The sequence below is a fragment of the Eublepharis macularius genome, chromosome 5 (genome assembly GCF_028583425.1).
Source record: "Eublepharis macularius isolate TG4126 chromosome 5, MPM_Emac_v1.0, whole genome shotgun sequence".
Lineage (NCBI taxonomy): Eukaryota > Metazoa > Chordata > Lepidosauria > Squamata > Eublepharidae > Eublepharis > Eublepharis macularius.
In genome coordinates, this window is record NC_072794.1 from 11919860 (window position 1) to 11936309 (window position 16450).

At 48.5% G+C, this 16450-nt stretch overlaps 1 protein-coding gene across 2 annotated transcripts in view; it reads right to left on the reverse strand.

Moving 5' to 3' along the window:
- Nucleotides 1-2450: 2450 nt before the first annotated feature.
- Nucleotides 2451-16450, reverse strand: part of PALM (paralemmin) — a 56336-nt gene continuing 42336 nt past the window's right edge. The window contains exons 5-9 of one of the 2 annotated variants that reach the window (XM_054980701.1): nucleotides 12315-12420; nucleotides 10798-10819; nucleotides 10255-10308; nucleotides 5432-5563; nucleotides 2451-3457 (exon numbers count right to left, since the gene is read on the reverse strand). In XM_054980701.1, coding sequence (XP_054836676.1) covers nucleotides 2895-3457; nucleotides 5432-5563; nucleotides 10255-10308; nucleotides 10798-10819; nucleotides 12315-12420 — 877 coding nt within the window. In that variant the 3' untranslated portion in view covers nucleotides 2451-2894. The remainder of the gene's footprint in view (nucleotides 3458-5431; nucleotides 5564-10254; nucleotides 10309-10797; nucleotides 10820-12314; nucleotides 12421-16450) is intronic. The other variant, XM_054980702.1, reaches the window with a different exon arrangement.

Consider the following 16450-nt stretch of genomic DNA (forward strand, 5'->3'; position numbering starts at 1 on the left):
ATATAAAAATGAGCTTCAGCCCCCCCATTTCAGAAGTTTGGAATAGTGCGTTGGGGGCCCATGAACATCTTCTCTGATCACTTCCTACATCCCCTTTTGTTTCTCTTAGGAAGCAATCTGGAGCCACTCAGCCGAGACACTGAAAGAGCTCTGATGGGTCACCTACAGAGCAAACCTAAGAAGAGTTATCCCAGTCTAAGCCCATTGATTTCAATGGGCTTAGACTGGAGTAACTCTTCCTAGGATTGCATTGCTGGTCCAGCATCCTCTTTCCAACAGGGGTGAAATGCAGGGCTTTTTTTCAGCTGGAACGCGGTGGAACGGAGTTCCGGAACCTCTTAAAATGGTCACATGGCTGGTGGCCCCGCCCCCCTGATCTCCAGACAGAGGGGAGACAGAGGGCAATCTCAACTCCCCTCTGTCTGGTGATCAGGGGGCGGGGCCACCAGCCATGTGACCATTTTCTCCAAGGGCAACCCACTGAGTTCCACCACCTCTTTTCCCAGAAAAAAAAGCGCTGGTCAAATGGATGCTCCCCTAAAAGAACTACAAGCAAAAAGTTTGCTGTTTCCCTGTGGCAACCTGCCTTGGAGCGAATTGCCACTGAACATGGGAGGCTCCATGTAGCCTTCATGGTTTACAGCTGTTGAAAGATTCCTCCCCCTCACGATTGGTCCAATCCCTTTTTAACGTTCAAGGCCCTCATCACACCCTGGGACAGAGAGTTCCACAAGTTAATTGTGCATTGTGGGAAAAGAAGTACTCCCTTTTGTCTGCTCCTGAAGTCAACGGCTAACAGACCCAGGATGGACAACTGCAAAGTCCTTCACACAACACAACAGTCAAATGTGTGGTTTGAATATGGATTTGTTGTGTCCTTTATGCACTTAGAACCCCCTACATCCTTTGCCCAGAGAAGCGCCACCCCTCAACACCCCTCCTCCCAAAACTCCAGAAGGCTGGACTAGCCGTGCTCACCTGTTGCAGCAAAAGCTATAAACTGGGTCATCTGGAGATTCACAAGAGCTTCCACAGACAAACTTCCCACCTCCTGGCCAAATGGGCTTGAAATGGACACTGGAAGGGGTTCTTTGGAACTGAGGGCCAAGCTAGAAGTGACGAATGACACTTGAATGGCAAGTGAACAGACTCACGCGTATTCCTCCCTGTTCACTTGCACTCCACTTGCACTCCACTCGATCACTATGGAGTGCAAGTGGAGTGCAAGTGAACAGGGAGGAATACGCGTGAGTCTGTTCACTTGCCATTCAAGTGTAATTCGTCACTTCTAGCTTGGCCCTCAGTAAGAAGAGGGAACCAAAGAAGGATTGGTTACGTGTCTGTTATTGCCAAAGACGCCATTTTGGAAAGAGGGAAAGTGTTTAAGGCCAGCGGCCATCTTGGCTGACACCAGACAGACAGGTCTCTCTTGGAATGGAGTGTGGTGTCAGGCCCTGCAGGACTCAAATTGGGCCCTGTGGATTACACAGAACTCCCTTCTTTCCTGAACCACTAGAGAAGAAGAGCCACACATAGCTGCCCTTGCAAAGCCAGCTGCCTAACCCACCCCAGTCTGGGCCTCTTGCTACTGGGCTTCCGTCTTGGCCTGCTTCCCTGCTGGTCACCTTAAGTTCCTACCTCCTAGTCAGTTCTGCAGCCCGTCCAGACATGGCTGGGCTCCTCAATGTAGTTTGGATTCCATCTGCCGCTCCTGCCCATCTCCTGGGCCTGTGGCCCTCTGCAACCATGCTGGCCGCTGGGACTGCATCCTTCTCCTAGCACGAGGCTTCCTCTGCTCCACTGGAATCCAAAAAGGAGCGAGTATATTTTGAAATCTAGGTACGATGGGAACAGCACGCTGAATCGTTTGAGGTCTACTGCTTGACCAAACAGTCTCCATTTAACATGCTGGAGAGGTTCCCTTCAGGGCCTCCCACAAAACTGTAGAAAGATCATAATTAGACTGGCGTCTACCTGCAGCCATTGCATCACATCCTCCTTTGCTAGGAACTCCTTGGACAATCAAGACGGCAAGTGGGGCTTACTCCACTGATGGGAAACAACCAAGGCAGTTTCCAAAATCAGGATGCCTGCTGGATTTCTGCCGTGCCCAAGGGACGGACTGCCATGTTTTCAAATCAAAAGTCAGGTTGCGTAAGGATACATTTCCGATTGTAACACTTCACAGAATTGTACAAAAGTCTTATCCTAGAAAAGTTCTTGAGGAATTTAGGAGATCCTAAAGGCCATTGAATTCTGAAGGTTTTCCAGACCACTTGAAAAAGCTACACGAAGCACCGAGGATTCCTTGACTGGTTAATTTTCTTCTTCAAAGAAGCCTCCAGACAACCACTGCAGGATTGGTTCACTAGAATTAGGGAATGCTGACCCACAATTCAATTTTTTTTAATATATATATATATATATATATATATATATATATATATATATAGTGGGTCTGCACAAAATTTGACCACGTGGCAGTTTAAGGTTTCCTGACGCATCTTGCTGTGGAGAGGGGCCAAAGGATGACTTGAGCTAATAAATATAGTATGGCATCCGTTCCATTTATGAAAGAGAGGATAAGGATGTTAGACAAAAGTGAGGGCAAGGAAAAACGGCCAGACCGGCGGCACTGTTGTGTGTTATACACTTTTCACCAAGGCCACAATTAAGTTCCCTGGTCACTTTAAAATAGAAAAAAAGGCAACCCCCCTCCCAAATAATAATAATAATTATAACTGCTTGTCTTGTTAAGTAAAATAAAAACATCAAGGAGTTGGTCTAACTTAAAAGGTGACTGAGGAGGCGAAGTCAAGGTATCCTGGTGAGAGTGACGGGTGTGGGATGAGGAAAGGCAGTCCGGATGGGCTGTACAGCCGAGGGCGGGCTCCTTACATGACGGAACAGCATTTGCAACGCTGTTTTTTAACGTCGAGATCCTTGTCTGCTTCTTTGGGGTCGGTGTCGTTGGCTGTTGGCTCACCAGCCGGGGTCTCTTCCTTCGGCAGGAGGGCCGTCACGGGCTCCACAGTGCTGCCGTTGGGCGGGGCGTGGTCCTTCCCTGTGTGATCCGCTGTTGGCTTGTTCTCTGCGTCTTCAATCACCACAAGCTCAGCCTTGATTGTACCCTCGAGGCCCAGCACTTTTTTGGTCTCGTTCTCGTCCTCCACATTCTGGTAGCCCATGAAGATCATGGTGACTGGCTGTTCCTTGCTGGGCTCGGGGCCTTTCCCTGGAGGCATCAGCTTCGGACTCTCCACCGGCTTTGCCTGAACACCGGTGATTTCCTTCCGTGGTGTGACCTTCTGGCTGGGGGGATTGCTCTTGGCCTTCTCGGAGACTTCGCTCAGATTCGCCTCGTCTGCCTTGTGGATGAGTTCATCTACCTCAGAAGAGCTGAGTAGGTGGATGCCGTTTTCAACGGCCCCGTCCTCGGCACGGACAGCATGGACCACTGCAAGGGAGAGACAGAGAAGGTGCAAAGTAAGGACAGACCGATAGCCCATGTTTCCTCCTGAGTCAAGGTAGGGTTGCCAGCTCCAGGCTAGGAAATTCCTTGAGATTTGGGGGTGGAGCTAGGGGAGGGCAGGGCTTAGGGAGGGAAAGAACCTCAGGTATAATGCCAAAGCATCCATTTTCTCCAGGGGAACCGATCTCTGCATTCTGGAGATCAGTTGTAACTCCAGGAGATCTTCTGCCACCACCTGGAGGCTGGCAACCCTTGCAAGCAGGAGTCACCCTCACTCGGCCCCATCAATCTCTAATTGCCTCTAGAGTGGAGCAGAGGTTAAGAACTGGCCGGCTCTAATCTGTTTGGACACTCGACAGTAGCCTAGTAATACAGATGGATCGCTGAGGATGCATTAAGCCAGTCCCAAGAAGTCCCCCCAATCATGTACCTAGAACACAAGTCACACTTCCCTGCTTTTTGCCCGAGGGTGTGTGTTTGTGGCATTAAAAATGTACTTTGGATTTTGGCAGAGGAAGAGAGGGGAGATTTAGGAAGCAGCGGTGGGGCTTAGGAAGACGATGCTATAGGTCAAGCATGACCCGATTGTTCTGCATCTACAACAGCAATAAGGAAACGGGCACTGCCACCCCACCAGTCACTGGCACGCACTCTTCGTAAGGGCACAGGATCTAGGAAGCTGCTCTTCGTATGGCTTTCAGCTCGAGGAGGAGTCAGTCAGTGGGCAGCCCCGTGATAGGCCCCGTGATAGGTTCACAATCCCGCCTCCACCTGGCCAGCCTGGATTCCGATTAGCCCATGTGGAGAACATGGAGACAACGGCCATCTTCCAGTCACTGACCAACTAGCTCTGATCAAGGCCACAGATAGACTTATCCTCTGAGAATGTGTCTAATCCTTTTTTAAGGCCATCTAAACTAGAAGCCACGGCTACATCTTGTGGCAATGAGTTCTACAGGTTTGATTATGGGTAGTGTGAAGGGACTTTTTGTAATGTCTGAAACCTACTGCCCCTGTTTCGTTGCGTGCCTCCATGTTCTAGTCTTATGGGAGAGGGAGGGAAATTCCTATCTACTTCTCCATCCCTTGGTGCAATACTCCTCTGTTGGACCTCTGCTTAGTTGTCTTTCCTGCCATTTATTTTATTATACCTCGCTTTTGTCCCCAGTAGGAATCCAAAGCAGCTTACACTGTTCTCCTGTCTTCTATTTTATTCTCACAACTGTCCTGTGAGGCAGGTTAGGCTGGGAGTGTGTGACTGGCCCAAGGTCACCCGGCAAGCTCCCGTGGCAGAGGCAGGATTCAAACATGTGTCTCCCAGATCCTAGTCTGCTACTGTGGCCACTAACTAAACAGCCTCGAATTCCTTAGGAAATGGCAGTTTTTGTTCCTTTTTTCCACTGGCAGTGTTGAATTTATAAAACATTTTATGTAGAGATGTTTTGACACTTGTTTTGTCCCAGTTCTGTTTGTTTGCTTCAAACGAAGTGCTGATCATTATGCAAAACTCAATTATTTTAAGAATTGCTTTTGTAAATACCTTCTATGAATATTTTAGTACTGTCTTTGATAAATAAAATGAGAAACTAGCCACCAACTCATAGATCCAGAAGAATTAGCCATGTTAGTCTGTAGTCGCAAAATAGTAGAGAGTCCAGTAGCACCTTTAAGACTAACCAACTTCATAGTAGCATAAGCTTTCGAGAACCACAGCTCTCTTTGTCAGATGCATCTGATGAAGACAGCTGTGGTTCTCGAAAGCTTACACTACAATGAAGTTGGTTAGTCTTAAAGATGTTACTGGATTCTCTACTATTTAGCCACCAACTAGGGCTGTAAGCAGAGGAGGTGCAGTTGGATTGGCCCCCAGGCCGGGCTGTGCATGACAATATCCTTCATCCTTGGAGCTGCAGGAGGCCAGCCGTGCCCTTGCTCCTTGGGTGCTCCCTGGGTGCGTACCTTTCATCTCGTCCTCGTACACTTTGACCCCCTGCACATGGCAGTCCTTGGGGAGTCTAGTGGTGCTGGACAGGACCTTGGTCTCCCCAGTGACTTTGTCCTTTTCCACAGTGATTTCCACAGAGTACATAGCTGGGACACAAACAGGAGAGTGAGCGCCCAAACCCCTCACACCTCTACCCTGCCCAAGCTTAACTGCGAAGCATTTCGCACGAGCGGGGTTGGCGGTGTGAGATGTGAAGCAGCATGACTGGGTGGCGCGCCTGCAGGCAAGTGCCAAGACATCAGGGGCGCAAAGGGGAAACGGTGCACACAGCTGCAAAGAGGGACTGCGAAGAGCAGGAATCTGCCATCTGCAGTCGTGTTTATGCTCCTTCCCAGAATCCTTTGTGCGCACCCCCCCATCAGTCCAGCACCTTTGCCAGCTCCTCTGTCCCCCCTGCTGATAGATCAAGATGGGTAGCCGTGTTAGTCTGTCTGTAGCAGTAGAAAAGCGCAAGAGTCTAGTAGCACCTGTAAGACCATCAAAATTTGTGGTAGGTTATAAAAATAATAACTGCGCTTATACACCACTCTTCTAGACAGAATAGTGCCTCACAAGTTAGTGTTATTATTATCCCCACAATACAGCTGGGGAGCTGAGGCTGAGAAGAGGGGCTTGCCCAAGGCCACCCTCTGAGCTCATGGCAATACTGGGATTTGAACCAGTAGAGTGCTGATTCACAGCCAAACTACTTAACCACTGTGCTACAGCAGTATTTGACAAAGTGAGCTGTGACTCACAAAAGCTCATACCTTACCACAAATTTTGTTAGTCTTATAGGTGCTACTGGATTCTTGCTCTTTTCCCCCTGCTGATGTTATTGCTGTTATCTTTGCGGTGCCCCAACATACTTATAGTCTAAATTTGACAAAGGGGAGCTCTGTGGGAAAGTATGGCATCACGTTGCCTGACCAATGATCTGGTGGCAGAGTTTTGGCTGAGCTGGCTGAGGTGTGGCAAAGGAAAGCCAGAGAGGAGGAAGTTGCGGCAATCAGGGCAGGAGACGGCCAGAACATTGAGGCTGGTGGACCAAGCCAGAAGTGCGCACGATCGGCAATCAGGGCAGGAGACGGCCAGAACATTGAGGCTGGTGGACCAAGCCAGAAGTGCGCACGATCGGCAATCAGGGCAGGAGACGGCCAGAACATTGAGGCTGGTGGACCAAGCCAGAAGTGCGCACGATCGGCAATCAGGGCAGGAGACGGCCAGAACATTGAGGCTGGTGGACCAAGCCAGAAGTGCGCACGATCGGCAATCAGGGCAGGAGACGGCCAGAACATTGAGGCTGGTGGACCAAGCCAGAAGTGCGCACGATCGGAGCCAGCGAATTTGCTGCAAAGGGCTGATAACAAAGATGTCGTACGTCTCCACCATCCACCCCTCCTGGCTTTGCTTAAGGCAGCCTGGAACCTCTGAGCAGCCGCAATGGATGTGGTGAGCTGCAAAAGACAAGAAGCTGGCACACTGTTAGAAATGGTTGCAGCAGCCAGCTGCGGGAAGGAGCGTGAGGGCTGCACATGCTCTTTCTGGGGATGTCTTGTTCTTCAGGCTCAGCAGAAAGCCGTACAGACAGCAGGCAGGCACAGCAAAAGGGAAAATAAATCTGTGTTGCAATCTGAAGGGCTCCCGATTCAGGCCATCTCTGGGAAGAAGTGTTCCCCCCTCCCCAACCATGAAACAGCCGGCACGGAAAACTTGGGCTGATGGCAGCTCTTGCTGGGCTCATAGATGACCCAATGCTCAGTGGAAATGTCCCTTAAAGCTACATTTTTCAATTTTTTGTAAGTCAAGAAATAGTGATTTTTCATCTGCAGGATTTATAAAAATCGTAAGAATTGGCCTTGCTGGATCAGATCAAAATCCACCTTGTTCCCAAGAGGAGACAACCAGACACATCCAGGAAGTCCACAAGCAGGGCGGGAAAACTACAGCCTCCCTCCATGTCTTATCCTGCAGCACGCTGCACCTGGACATGGAGGTTCTACACTCATGGGGCAATGGTTAAGAAGCTGCTTCTGTTTCTCCGTGTTGGTCTTATTAGCTGGCCTTCTCAGTGGATACGTTTTGTAAAAAACTAGGCAGGACTGATGATCCTTTGAAGCTTGACTCTGTCCAGAGGAACATCTGGGATTTGGGGGACATTTGCAAGGACAACTAGTTCTACCTTGTGTCTAAACAGGAGACGGTGGGGAAGGCTGCGCGGGCCAGCCTGAGCTCCGAGAAGGGCAGAGCAATCTCAAGGTAATTGATCAGTTTTAAAGATAATAATCAGTGTGCGGGCCAGGAGCAAACGGGTTACTTCATCGTCATCATAAACCTTAGCATCTTTGTGGCCCTTTTGGATGCTTGAGAGCATGCTCCAGGTGCTATCTCGTTGTGATCCTGACAAAAGCCTTGTAGGTTATGTGGGTAATTTATCAATGGGATAATCAGTTAACTGTTGCGGCGCCGTTAGCTCCAGATTGGGAAATTCCTGGAGATTGGGGTGGGGTGGGGCCTGGTTTGGGGAGGGGAGGGGCCTCCACTGGGTATAATGCCACAGAGTCGATCCTCCAAAGCAGCCATTTTCTCCAGGGGAAGTGAGCTGCGTAGCCTGGAGATCAGGTGTAATTCTGAGAGACGTCCAACCCCTCCCTGGAGGCTGGCAACTCTAGCTGCAGCCCTCGTTCAAAAGTAATGGTTTACTCTGCGGTTTTTCCCACCCCATCACCCGCTGACCAGATGTGGAATAATATGCCCGGCCCCCCAGTGATGGATCAAAGGGAGCCAGATCCAAAATGAGGTTATATAAATAACATTTGCCCCTGGGGCACGGAAAGTGATCGAGCCGCTCAAGTGCCCATCGGGTCACTCTACACATTCTAACTTGGGGGCGGTTAATGGCTAATAGCTGCCGGTCAAACATCATTTCCCAGGATGGCTGCATTTGCAATCTGGACCGTTTCCCAGATGTCATTCTTCCTTTGACCTTGCAGGAATGGCAACCCACACTGTAACAAAATCATTTCTGATCAGTGGAAAAGTGAGACAGAATGGCCACCCAGGCAAAGGGGAAAATGCTGTTGGGAGCCCGGCAGGGTTGCCAGGTTTGGCTTGGGAAATTCCTGGAGATTTTGGGGTGGATCTTGGGGAGGGCAGAATTTGGGGAGGGAAGGGAGATTAAGCAGCGATCATCGTCTGCCCTCTGAAGCTGCCATTATCTCCTGGGGAACTGATCGCTGTAGCCTGGCGATCAGGTATAATCAGGGCTGGCGCGCCCATTGAGGCAGATCTGGCCCCCGCCTCGAGCGCTGAGGTGCCGGAGGGGGCGCCGAAGGGGGCGTGCGCTGTGGAGCTGGCAGCGGCAGTGCTGGTGCCTGGGTGGGAGGGATGGGAAACTGCTTGTGCACTGCCCCAAATGCCTGCCGTGCCTGGCCCACAGTTGCTGCAAAGTGCCAGCCCTCCTGCCCCATGCTGCTGCCGCTGCCAACACACGCCCCCGGCCGGGCACAGCAGCCGTGGGCCAGGAGCAGCAGGCATCCAGGATGGCGTGTGGAACAATGGAGCAGGAGGGCTGGAAGGATGCATGGGCACCTCCCCAGCCATCCGCCGCGCCCGCCTGGAAGCGCGGGCAGCCTCCGTGCGCCCGTCCCAGCCACCCGCCGCACCAATGGGGCTGGCTTGCAGTGATGTCATCACAGGGTCTGGGGTGCACATGCGTAGGGGCAGCAACAGACCTGGTGCTGCCCTAGCATTGGGCGCCAGAAACCCTGGCGCCACCCCTGGGTATAATTCTGGGAGAACTTCAGATTCAACCTGGAGGTTGGCAACCCTAGAGCACCATTTTTCCAACCTCCCCTGCCCTAATATATGTTCACAATCATTAAGCATTGGCAATTTTATTTGGTGGAGTGGGAAAAGTGAGATTTATAGCCTAAGGTTTTCCCTCCAGAACACTCCAGGAAACTAACCCTCAACAATGTAGGAACTACATCAGATTTGGTTTCAAACTATGGCTGGCCAGAGACTCCTTGAAGCTACACAAAGCAAGACTGGAAGGGGCTGGGCATCTTCTCCCAATTGTGCCTCTTCCAGCATCTTGCATTCTATGGTAGACTGCTTTTGAACATGGAGGCTCCATTGAGGACTTAGCCTCTGGCAGAACAGTCCATTATTTTTTGTTCTCTCTTTAAAAAGGTGATCAGCTTCTGTAGGTATAGCACTCCCTATGTAAAATCTGTTTCTGTGAAACTAATTAAAATTATGCTTGAAAGCTTAAAATTATGTGACATTCACTGCTCAATTTATTTTAAAAAGAGAAAGAGAAGTACTGAGAGCCAGCTCTGCTTGGGCACCCTTCCCTTTCCCCCCCTGATGTTTGAAGGAAATTGCACACTGCATCTGCTCAGGAGCACTTGCATCTTGTCTTACTCCGTAAAATCAATTCCCAGCCTGGAAAACAGGCCCTGGGACAGAGTCCCAGCACAAGTTAACATCTGGCAGACTGGGGTAAATGTATGGAAATCAGGTTTAAGGTCTATGTAATCTGGCAGTGAGTGATGCAAAGGACAGCACATTGTTTCCCGACGGCAGACGGTAAGTTAGTTCAACGCAGACTTTGATGCTCCACCCCCTTTCTTACAGTTGTGGGTGGTTGCCCCAGACTGTGGCAATAGCAGGCAAAGCAACATGCCACTGTGATAAGCATAGATGCCTCCCCCGCCAAGCCCTGAGGCAATGGGGTGCAAACAAGCACTGAGCTGTGAGGGGAGGGAAGCAGGCGGAACGTGACGCAACATACCTGCCTTCATCATGCCACCCATTTCCAACATTTTTATAGGACTGTTGGAGGCTTCTGGAGGGAAAAAAAGGAGAAAAGGAGTTACTGCTTGGAAATTGCATGTGTATACATACACCTAAGTGCGCATGTGCAGGGCCGGCGTCAGCGAGAAGATGTAGAGATCTCGGGATGCACACCCTGCATGGCAGAAGCAATTGCTGCTACGCCTCTCGTCAAGTGGTGCCAAAAGTGTGATTGGACCTCCCTTCGAAATGTTTGGTACCCCGAGTGTGGGGGCCTTCAGGAGTTCGAAGCCAGGGACTTGAGTGCTGGGACCCCCAGAGGTGCCTTGTTCTCTGCACCCCTGTCACTGCATGCCAGGAGGAGGAACTGGAGGCCTGCTCTCTACTGCCACCATTCTGGATGGCCAGAGGGGGTATTGCTGATACCAGAACACTTTCCAGGGAACAAAGGACGTGGTTGCCTCTCTGGGCAGGTTACATCCTTGGTATCAGAATTCGGAATTTTTTTAAAAAATAGTTGAGGACATGCAATTAGACTTACGCTTGGCTGAGCCCAGAGGAGTCTGCAGAAACAAAGAGATTATGTATTAATGCCGGTGGTGAGGAACGAGGAGTTATTTCAAGCACCTGTTGGGCTTGGCTGGCATGCAACACACCCTGCCCCAAGCCATTCCCTGCGTGCTCACAGCTGCTCAACGGTCCTTCCACGGGAGCACCGTGAGTTGCAAGAAGTTGCCACCGGACGGGAAAACCTCCACCCACCCACGTGCAGAAGCACTTGGCACATGCTCTTGGGCGTCTCTTGGTCACAACCCTTGGCCGCTATGGTAAAATGGCGTATATATTTACCAAATTTAAAACCAGCACTTCTTCCATGGAATTCAGGGCGCCCTGCGTTGTGACATGGTTTTTGTCCTCATAGGGGCCTTGTGAGGTAGGCCGGGGGACACAGAAAGAGGGAGGTGCTCTCCCAAGAAGCTCTCCCAGTGAATATGGTTTTTCAAAAGGCAGCCACTCTAGCAGAAAAGTCCCATAAACACAGCCCATTCCTTTCCTTTTGCCGTTCCTGAAGCTACCACCAGTCGAATTTACTGGAGTTTTCCCTCCCCCATTGCTAAAGATTTGAGAGAGGGAGAAAATGTCTGCTCGGTTCCACCACGTCATTAGGACATGCGAACATAAAAGGAGCCCTACTTAAGTTATCTAGTTCCCACACTGGCCAACCCAGACATCCCCCAGAAGGCCTATAAACAGGGCATGGAGGCCAAAACCTCCCCACCATGGCAACTGAAGTGCATTGACTCTTAGGATGGCACTCATGAGTTGAGAGCCAGTGTTGTTCAGTGGTTAGAGCACTGGACTTGAGTCATGGAAACCCAGGTACAAACCCAGGGCTTGGGCCAGTCACTTTCTCTCAGCCTAACCTACCTCACAGGGCTGCTGTGAGGATAAAACAGAGGAAGCAAGAACCATGTAAGCCAGCAGGGTGTAACGGTAACAGTATGGGACTAGAATCTGGGGAATCCATTGAATCCCTGCTCTGCCATGGAAGCTTGCTGGGTGATCTTGGCCAGTCACACACTCTCAGCCTAACCTACCTCACAGGGTTGTTGTGAGGAAAAAATGGAGGCGAGGAGAGTGATGTAAGGTCCCCAATGGAGAAAAAAGTGAGGTATAAATGAAGTAAATATAAGCCAGCCTCTTTAGAGGTAAAAGGTAAAGGTAGTCCCTTGTGCAAGCACCGAGTCATTTCTGAACCATGGGGGGATGTCGCATCACGATGTTTTCCTGGCATACTTTTTACGGGGTGGTTTGCCATTGCCTTCCCCAGTCATCTACACTTGACCCCCAGGAAACTGGTTACTCATTTTACCGATCTCGGAAGGATGGAAGGCTGAGTCAACCTTGAGCCGGCTACCTGAACCCGGCTTCCGCCAGGATCGAACTCAGTTCGTGAGCAGAGCTTGGGCTCCAGTACTGCCGCTTACCACTCTGCGCCATGGGCTCGGTACCCTCTAATACAAATGTCCTAGACCAAAGTAGAAGGCTGCTTCTGACCTTTGGTGAGTGGGCGAGTTTCTCTTCCTTAGCCTCCTCTGCCAAGGTCTCTTTGGTGGAAGATGCGGAGACTCCATTTTCAAATTGTTCCAGCTCCCTCTCCAACCTGGAATGAGAGGAGACTTGGCTGCTTAAAAGCTCTTGATTGGGGAAGATGGGAAGGGAGAGTTCATTTTAAAGTTATCTGGGCCTCACACCCACCAGTAGATCTTCACATCTCCACCGAATAAAACATCAGAGGCACTAGAGATTTAAATTGGTTTATCCACCTTTGCTTCTTCCAGTGGGGCCCCTTGGAGCTGTGATTTGGTATGTGGGTGTGTTGGCATGAAAGGTAACTGATGAAGAATTCTTGCCACAAGGAAACAACCATTTCCAGAATTCTTTGAGGGATACCCTGAAAGATGCGTAGATGTGTCAGTCTGTCTGCAACAGTAGAAAAGAGCAAGAGTCCAGTAGCACCTGAGGAGTTAGCCGTGTTAGTCTGTAGTAGCAAAATCAAAAAGAGTCCAGTAGCACTTTTAAGACTAACCAATTTTATTTTATTGTAGCATAAGCTTTCGAGAATCAAGTTCTCTTCATCAGATGCCTGTAGCACCTGTAAGACTAACAAAATTTGTGGTAGGTTCTGAACTTGTGTGAGTCACAGCCCACTTCTTTAGCTCTAACAATTTGTGGTAGGGTACGGTATGAGCTTTTGTGAGTCACAGCTTCAGATCTGAAGAAGTGAGCGGTGACTCACGAAAGCTCATACTCTACCACAAATTTTGTTAGTCTTATAGGAGCTACTGGACTCTTGCTCTTTTTTACTGCTACAAACTAGCTACATCTTATGAATGATTTTCTGCACTCAGGCATTTGGTGACCAGAACAATTTCTACTGGAAAGTTCTCTGTAATAATTTGGCTGCTATCATTGCAATTCTCCATTCTTTCATTCATTCATTTAAACGATCATACCAATAAAAGATTTTACAAACCCATCCACAAAGCCTGCTTTCTTTTTCTTCCTTTTCTTTTAGCTACCATGATATTTCTAAGAAACCAAGGTTTTTTAAGAAAAATTATGAACCATTTAATTTAAAAAGATTGTGCCAGGTTGAACAATGAAAACCCAGAATAAAACCATCAGTTTCTAACATCAATCAAGCAGCTGCCTCAAAAGAAGCCAAGTTTAAAAAAGAAAGTCAAATGCCCTGATTTAGGGTTGCCAGCCTCCAGGTGGTGGCTGGAGATCTCCTGGAATTACAACTGGTCTCCAGGCCACGGAGATCAGGTCACCTGGAGAAAATGGCTATTTTGGGGGGGTGGACTCTATGGAATTATGCCATGCCAAGGTCCTTTCCTCCCCAAACCCCTCTTTCTCCAGGTTTCACCCTCTAGATCTCCAGGACTTTCCCAACTTGGAGCTGGCAACCCTACCCTGATTAGCTAAACCAGATCAAAAGTCAGACTTTTCCAGCAGATGTTTCAAAAGAGAAGAATGAGGAGCCCAATAAACGGGGCACACGGCTCCAAAGCTGCAACCCGGAAGTCCCTGATCCTTGTGGACTCCCCTACTTGTGAGAAGGCAAGCAAAGCAGGGCCTCGTTGAGATATCTTCAAGGCTGCTCATCTTCTACACAAACAATGTTCAAAACGGGGGGATTCTGCCAAATATCTGTTTTGGGTCAAAACATTTCCTCCAAGTGGTGAATATCTGTGAACGTTTCTTCCAGTTGCGCAAGAGCATTTTGTTTTTTAAACATGATGGCCCGCCCCTCTTTTGGGGCTTAATATCCTTTCAGAAACTATCAGGGGAAACTTCTGGGGCTGCTATGCGGATAGAGATCCAAGAGAGAATTTCCACTGGCTTCCAAAGGAGGGCAGGGAGTGCAGGGCTCGCTTTGGCTGCTTTTTCTGAGCAACTCCGGAGTTGCCAGGAACAGTCTGTGATGGATCTTAGTGCAAAGGGGGGGGGGGGCGTGGAAGGCCAGTCACATTGTTGTTTCAACTAAAAGCCCAGTCCAGCACTTAGACTAGCCAAGATGTTTCTTTGGCTGACTCCTTGCTGGTTACGGAACTCAGGGAGAGATTTGGACAAAGCTGAAGGGAGAGGCACGTTGAGGTGGGGAAGGAGCCTGGAGTGGGGACTCCAAGCACTGGACTGAGGGACTTCAGCCAGGGAGATTCAGGCTCAAGTCTTCTGCTGGTGATTGCCATCCTTAAGGCTGGGCCTGGAGATCTCCTGGCATTACAACAGATCTCCAGACATCATTTCCCCATGAGAAAATGGCAGCGTTGGTACATGACACCAAAGAAGATTGCGCTAGGGAATTTGAACACTTCTAATAAATGCTGGAAATGTAGGAAGCATGAGGGCTCCCTCTATCATATGTGGTGGTCGTGTGAGGTAGCTAGGCAGTACTGGGGGGAAATAATAAGAGAAATGAGTGAAATTTTACAATTTCAAATAAATAAGAACCCAGAACTCCTGCTACTAAACTTGGGAATGGAGGGAATTCCAGCCCATCATAGGACGTTGATATTTTATATGACAGCAGCAGCTAGACTTTTGTATGCGCAAAAATGGAAAGTACAAGAAGTGCCAACTATTGAAGATTGGACCTACAAATTGCTGTACATGGCAGAAATGGACAAGATGACAAGAAAACTGAGAAATCTGGACTCAGGGCAGTTTAACACAGATTGGGAGAAGCTGAAACAATATCTGGAGAAGAAATGGGAGGTGGGAGGAAAACTGTGGCAGTTTGAGAACTACTGAAGTATAATAAAATGTAGAGGGGGGTGACTTTACCGGGGGGGGAAGAGATAAATGTGAATTTATAAGCAGTTAGATTAACAGATTGATATATATATAGATATATATTGGTTAATAAATAGAATATTGATAGAAAATAATTAAGGATAAGGATTAAATATACGGATTGAGTAATCAACAATATTTTCTTTCTTTGATAAGATTTGTATAATGCACCAAACTGAATGTATAGACGAGTCAAATTGATTGACTATGTGACGAGAGTTATATAGAATTACCATAAAAAGATAGAATGAGTAATACATAGAGAATAAGTCAAATTGTTTGATTTAAATGTGTAAGATTTTTATGGTTTATGATATATAGGTTTATGATATACAGAAATATTCAAAATTGGAAAATGGGATAAATTGTTTATCCAAGATGGAAACAAAGATTTACAGTTTGAGTATACAATAAGAAAAGTAGTTAAGGATGTACTGCTTAGTATAATGGAGAATATGTATTTGTTTTAGATAGAGAAATTTAATAGAAGTAAGGGAAAAGGGACAAAGGGTTGGAAAACTGTTGGAAGTCAACAAAAGGGGGGGAAAGGGAGGGGGTTAGAAATGAAAAATTTGGGGAAAATTGAATGTAAATGTAAAAATAACGGATTCTAACCCAATAAAAATTTTTTCAAAAAAAGAAAAGAAAATGGCAGCGTTGGAGGGTTGACTCTATGGCATTATACCCCCCCCCGAGGTCCCTCCCTTCCCTCAACTCTGCCCTTCCAAGCTCTGCCTCCAAATCTCCAGGAATTTCCCTACCTAGAGTTGGCAACCATACCCAATATGAAGTTAAATGGGTTCGTTGGCACCCCTCACTAATCTCTCAGCCAAATCTACCTTGCAAGGAAGAATGAGAGGAACAGATGTGCCTTAGAAAACAACACGCTTGCACACACGTCTGTGAGATGGACAACAAAATCCTAACATTGCAACCTGGGAAGGGAGAAGCAGGTTTGTAGCCATCAGTGGGTTAGAAGAACAAAACAGATTTTGGGGCTGACGTTATTTGTTTGCTCAGGATGTGCTAGGAGCTGAGATGGATTGGTTTTTAATTTCCCTGCTTGGCACCTTCGCCTACTCCTAACTTTTTGATGCGATTGGCAAACAGGAGGCTTGGAGGGAGAACTCTCCCACATACAATCTCTCTCTTTCTCGCTCGGGGTTAACAAGGATCATCCCAGGCCTCCAGAAAATTGATAAAACTGTTGGCCTGGCCCACAGGTTTGTGTCAAGACTCTAACCAAGGATGCTTAGTCTTGAACCCATTCCTTTGGCTGGACTGTGGAGGCCCGCTTACAAGTACAGATTTAACTAGCTTTCTCAACTTGG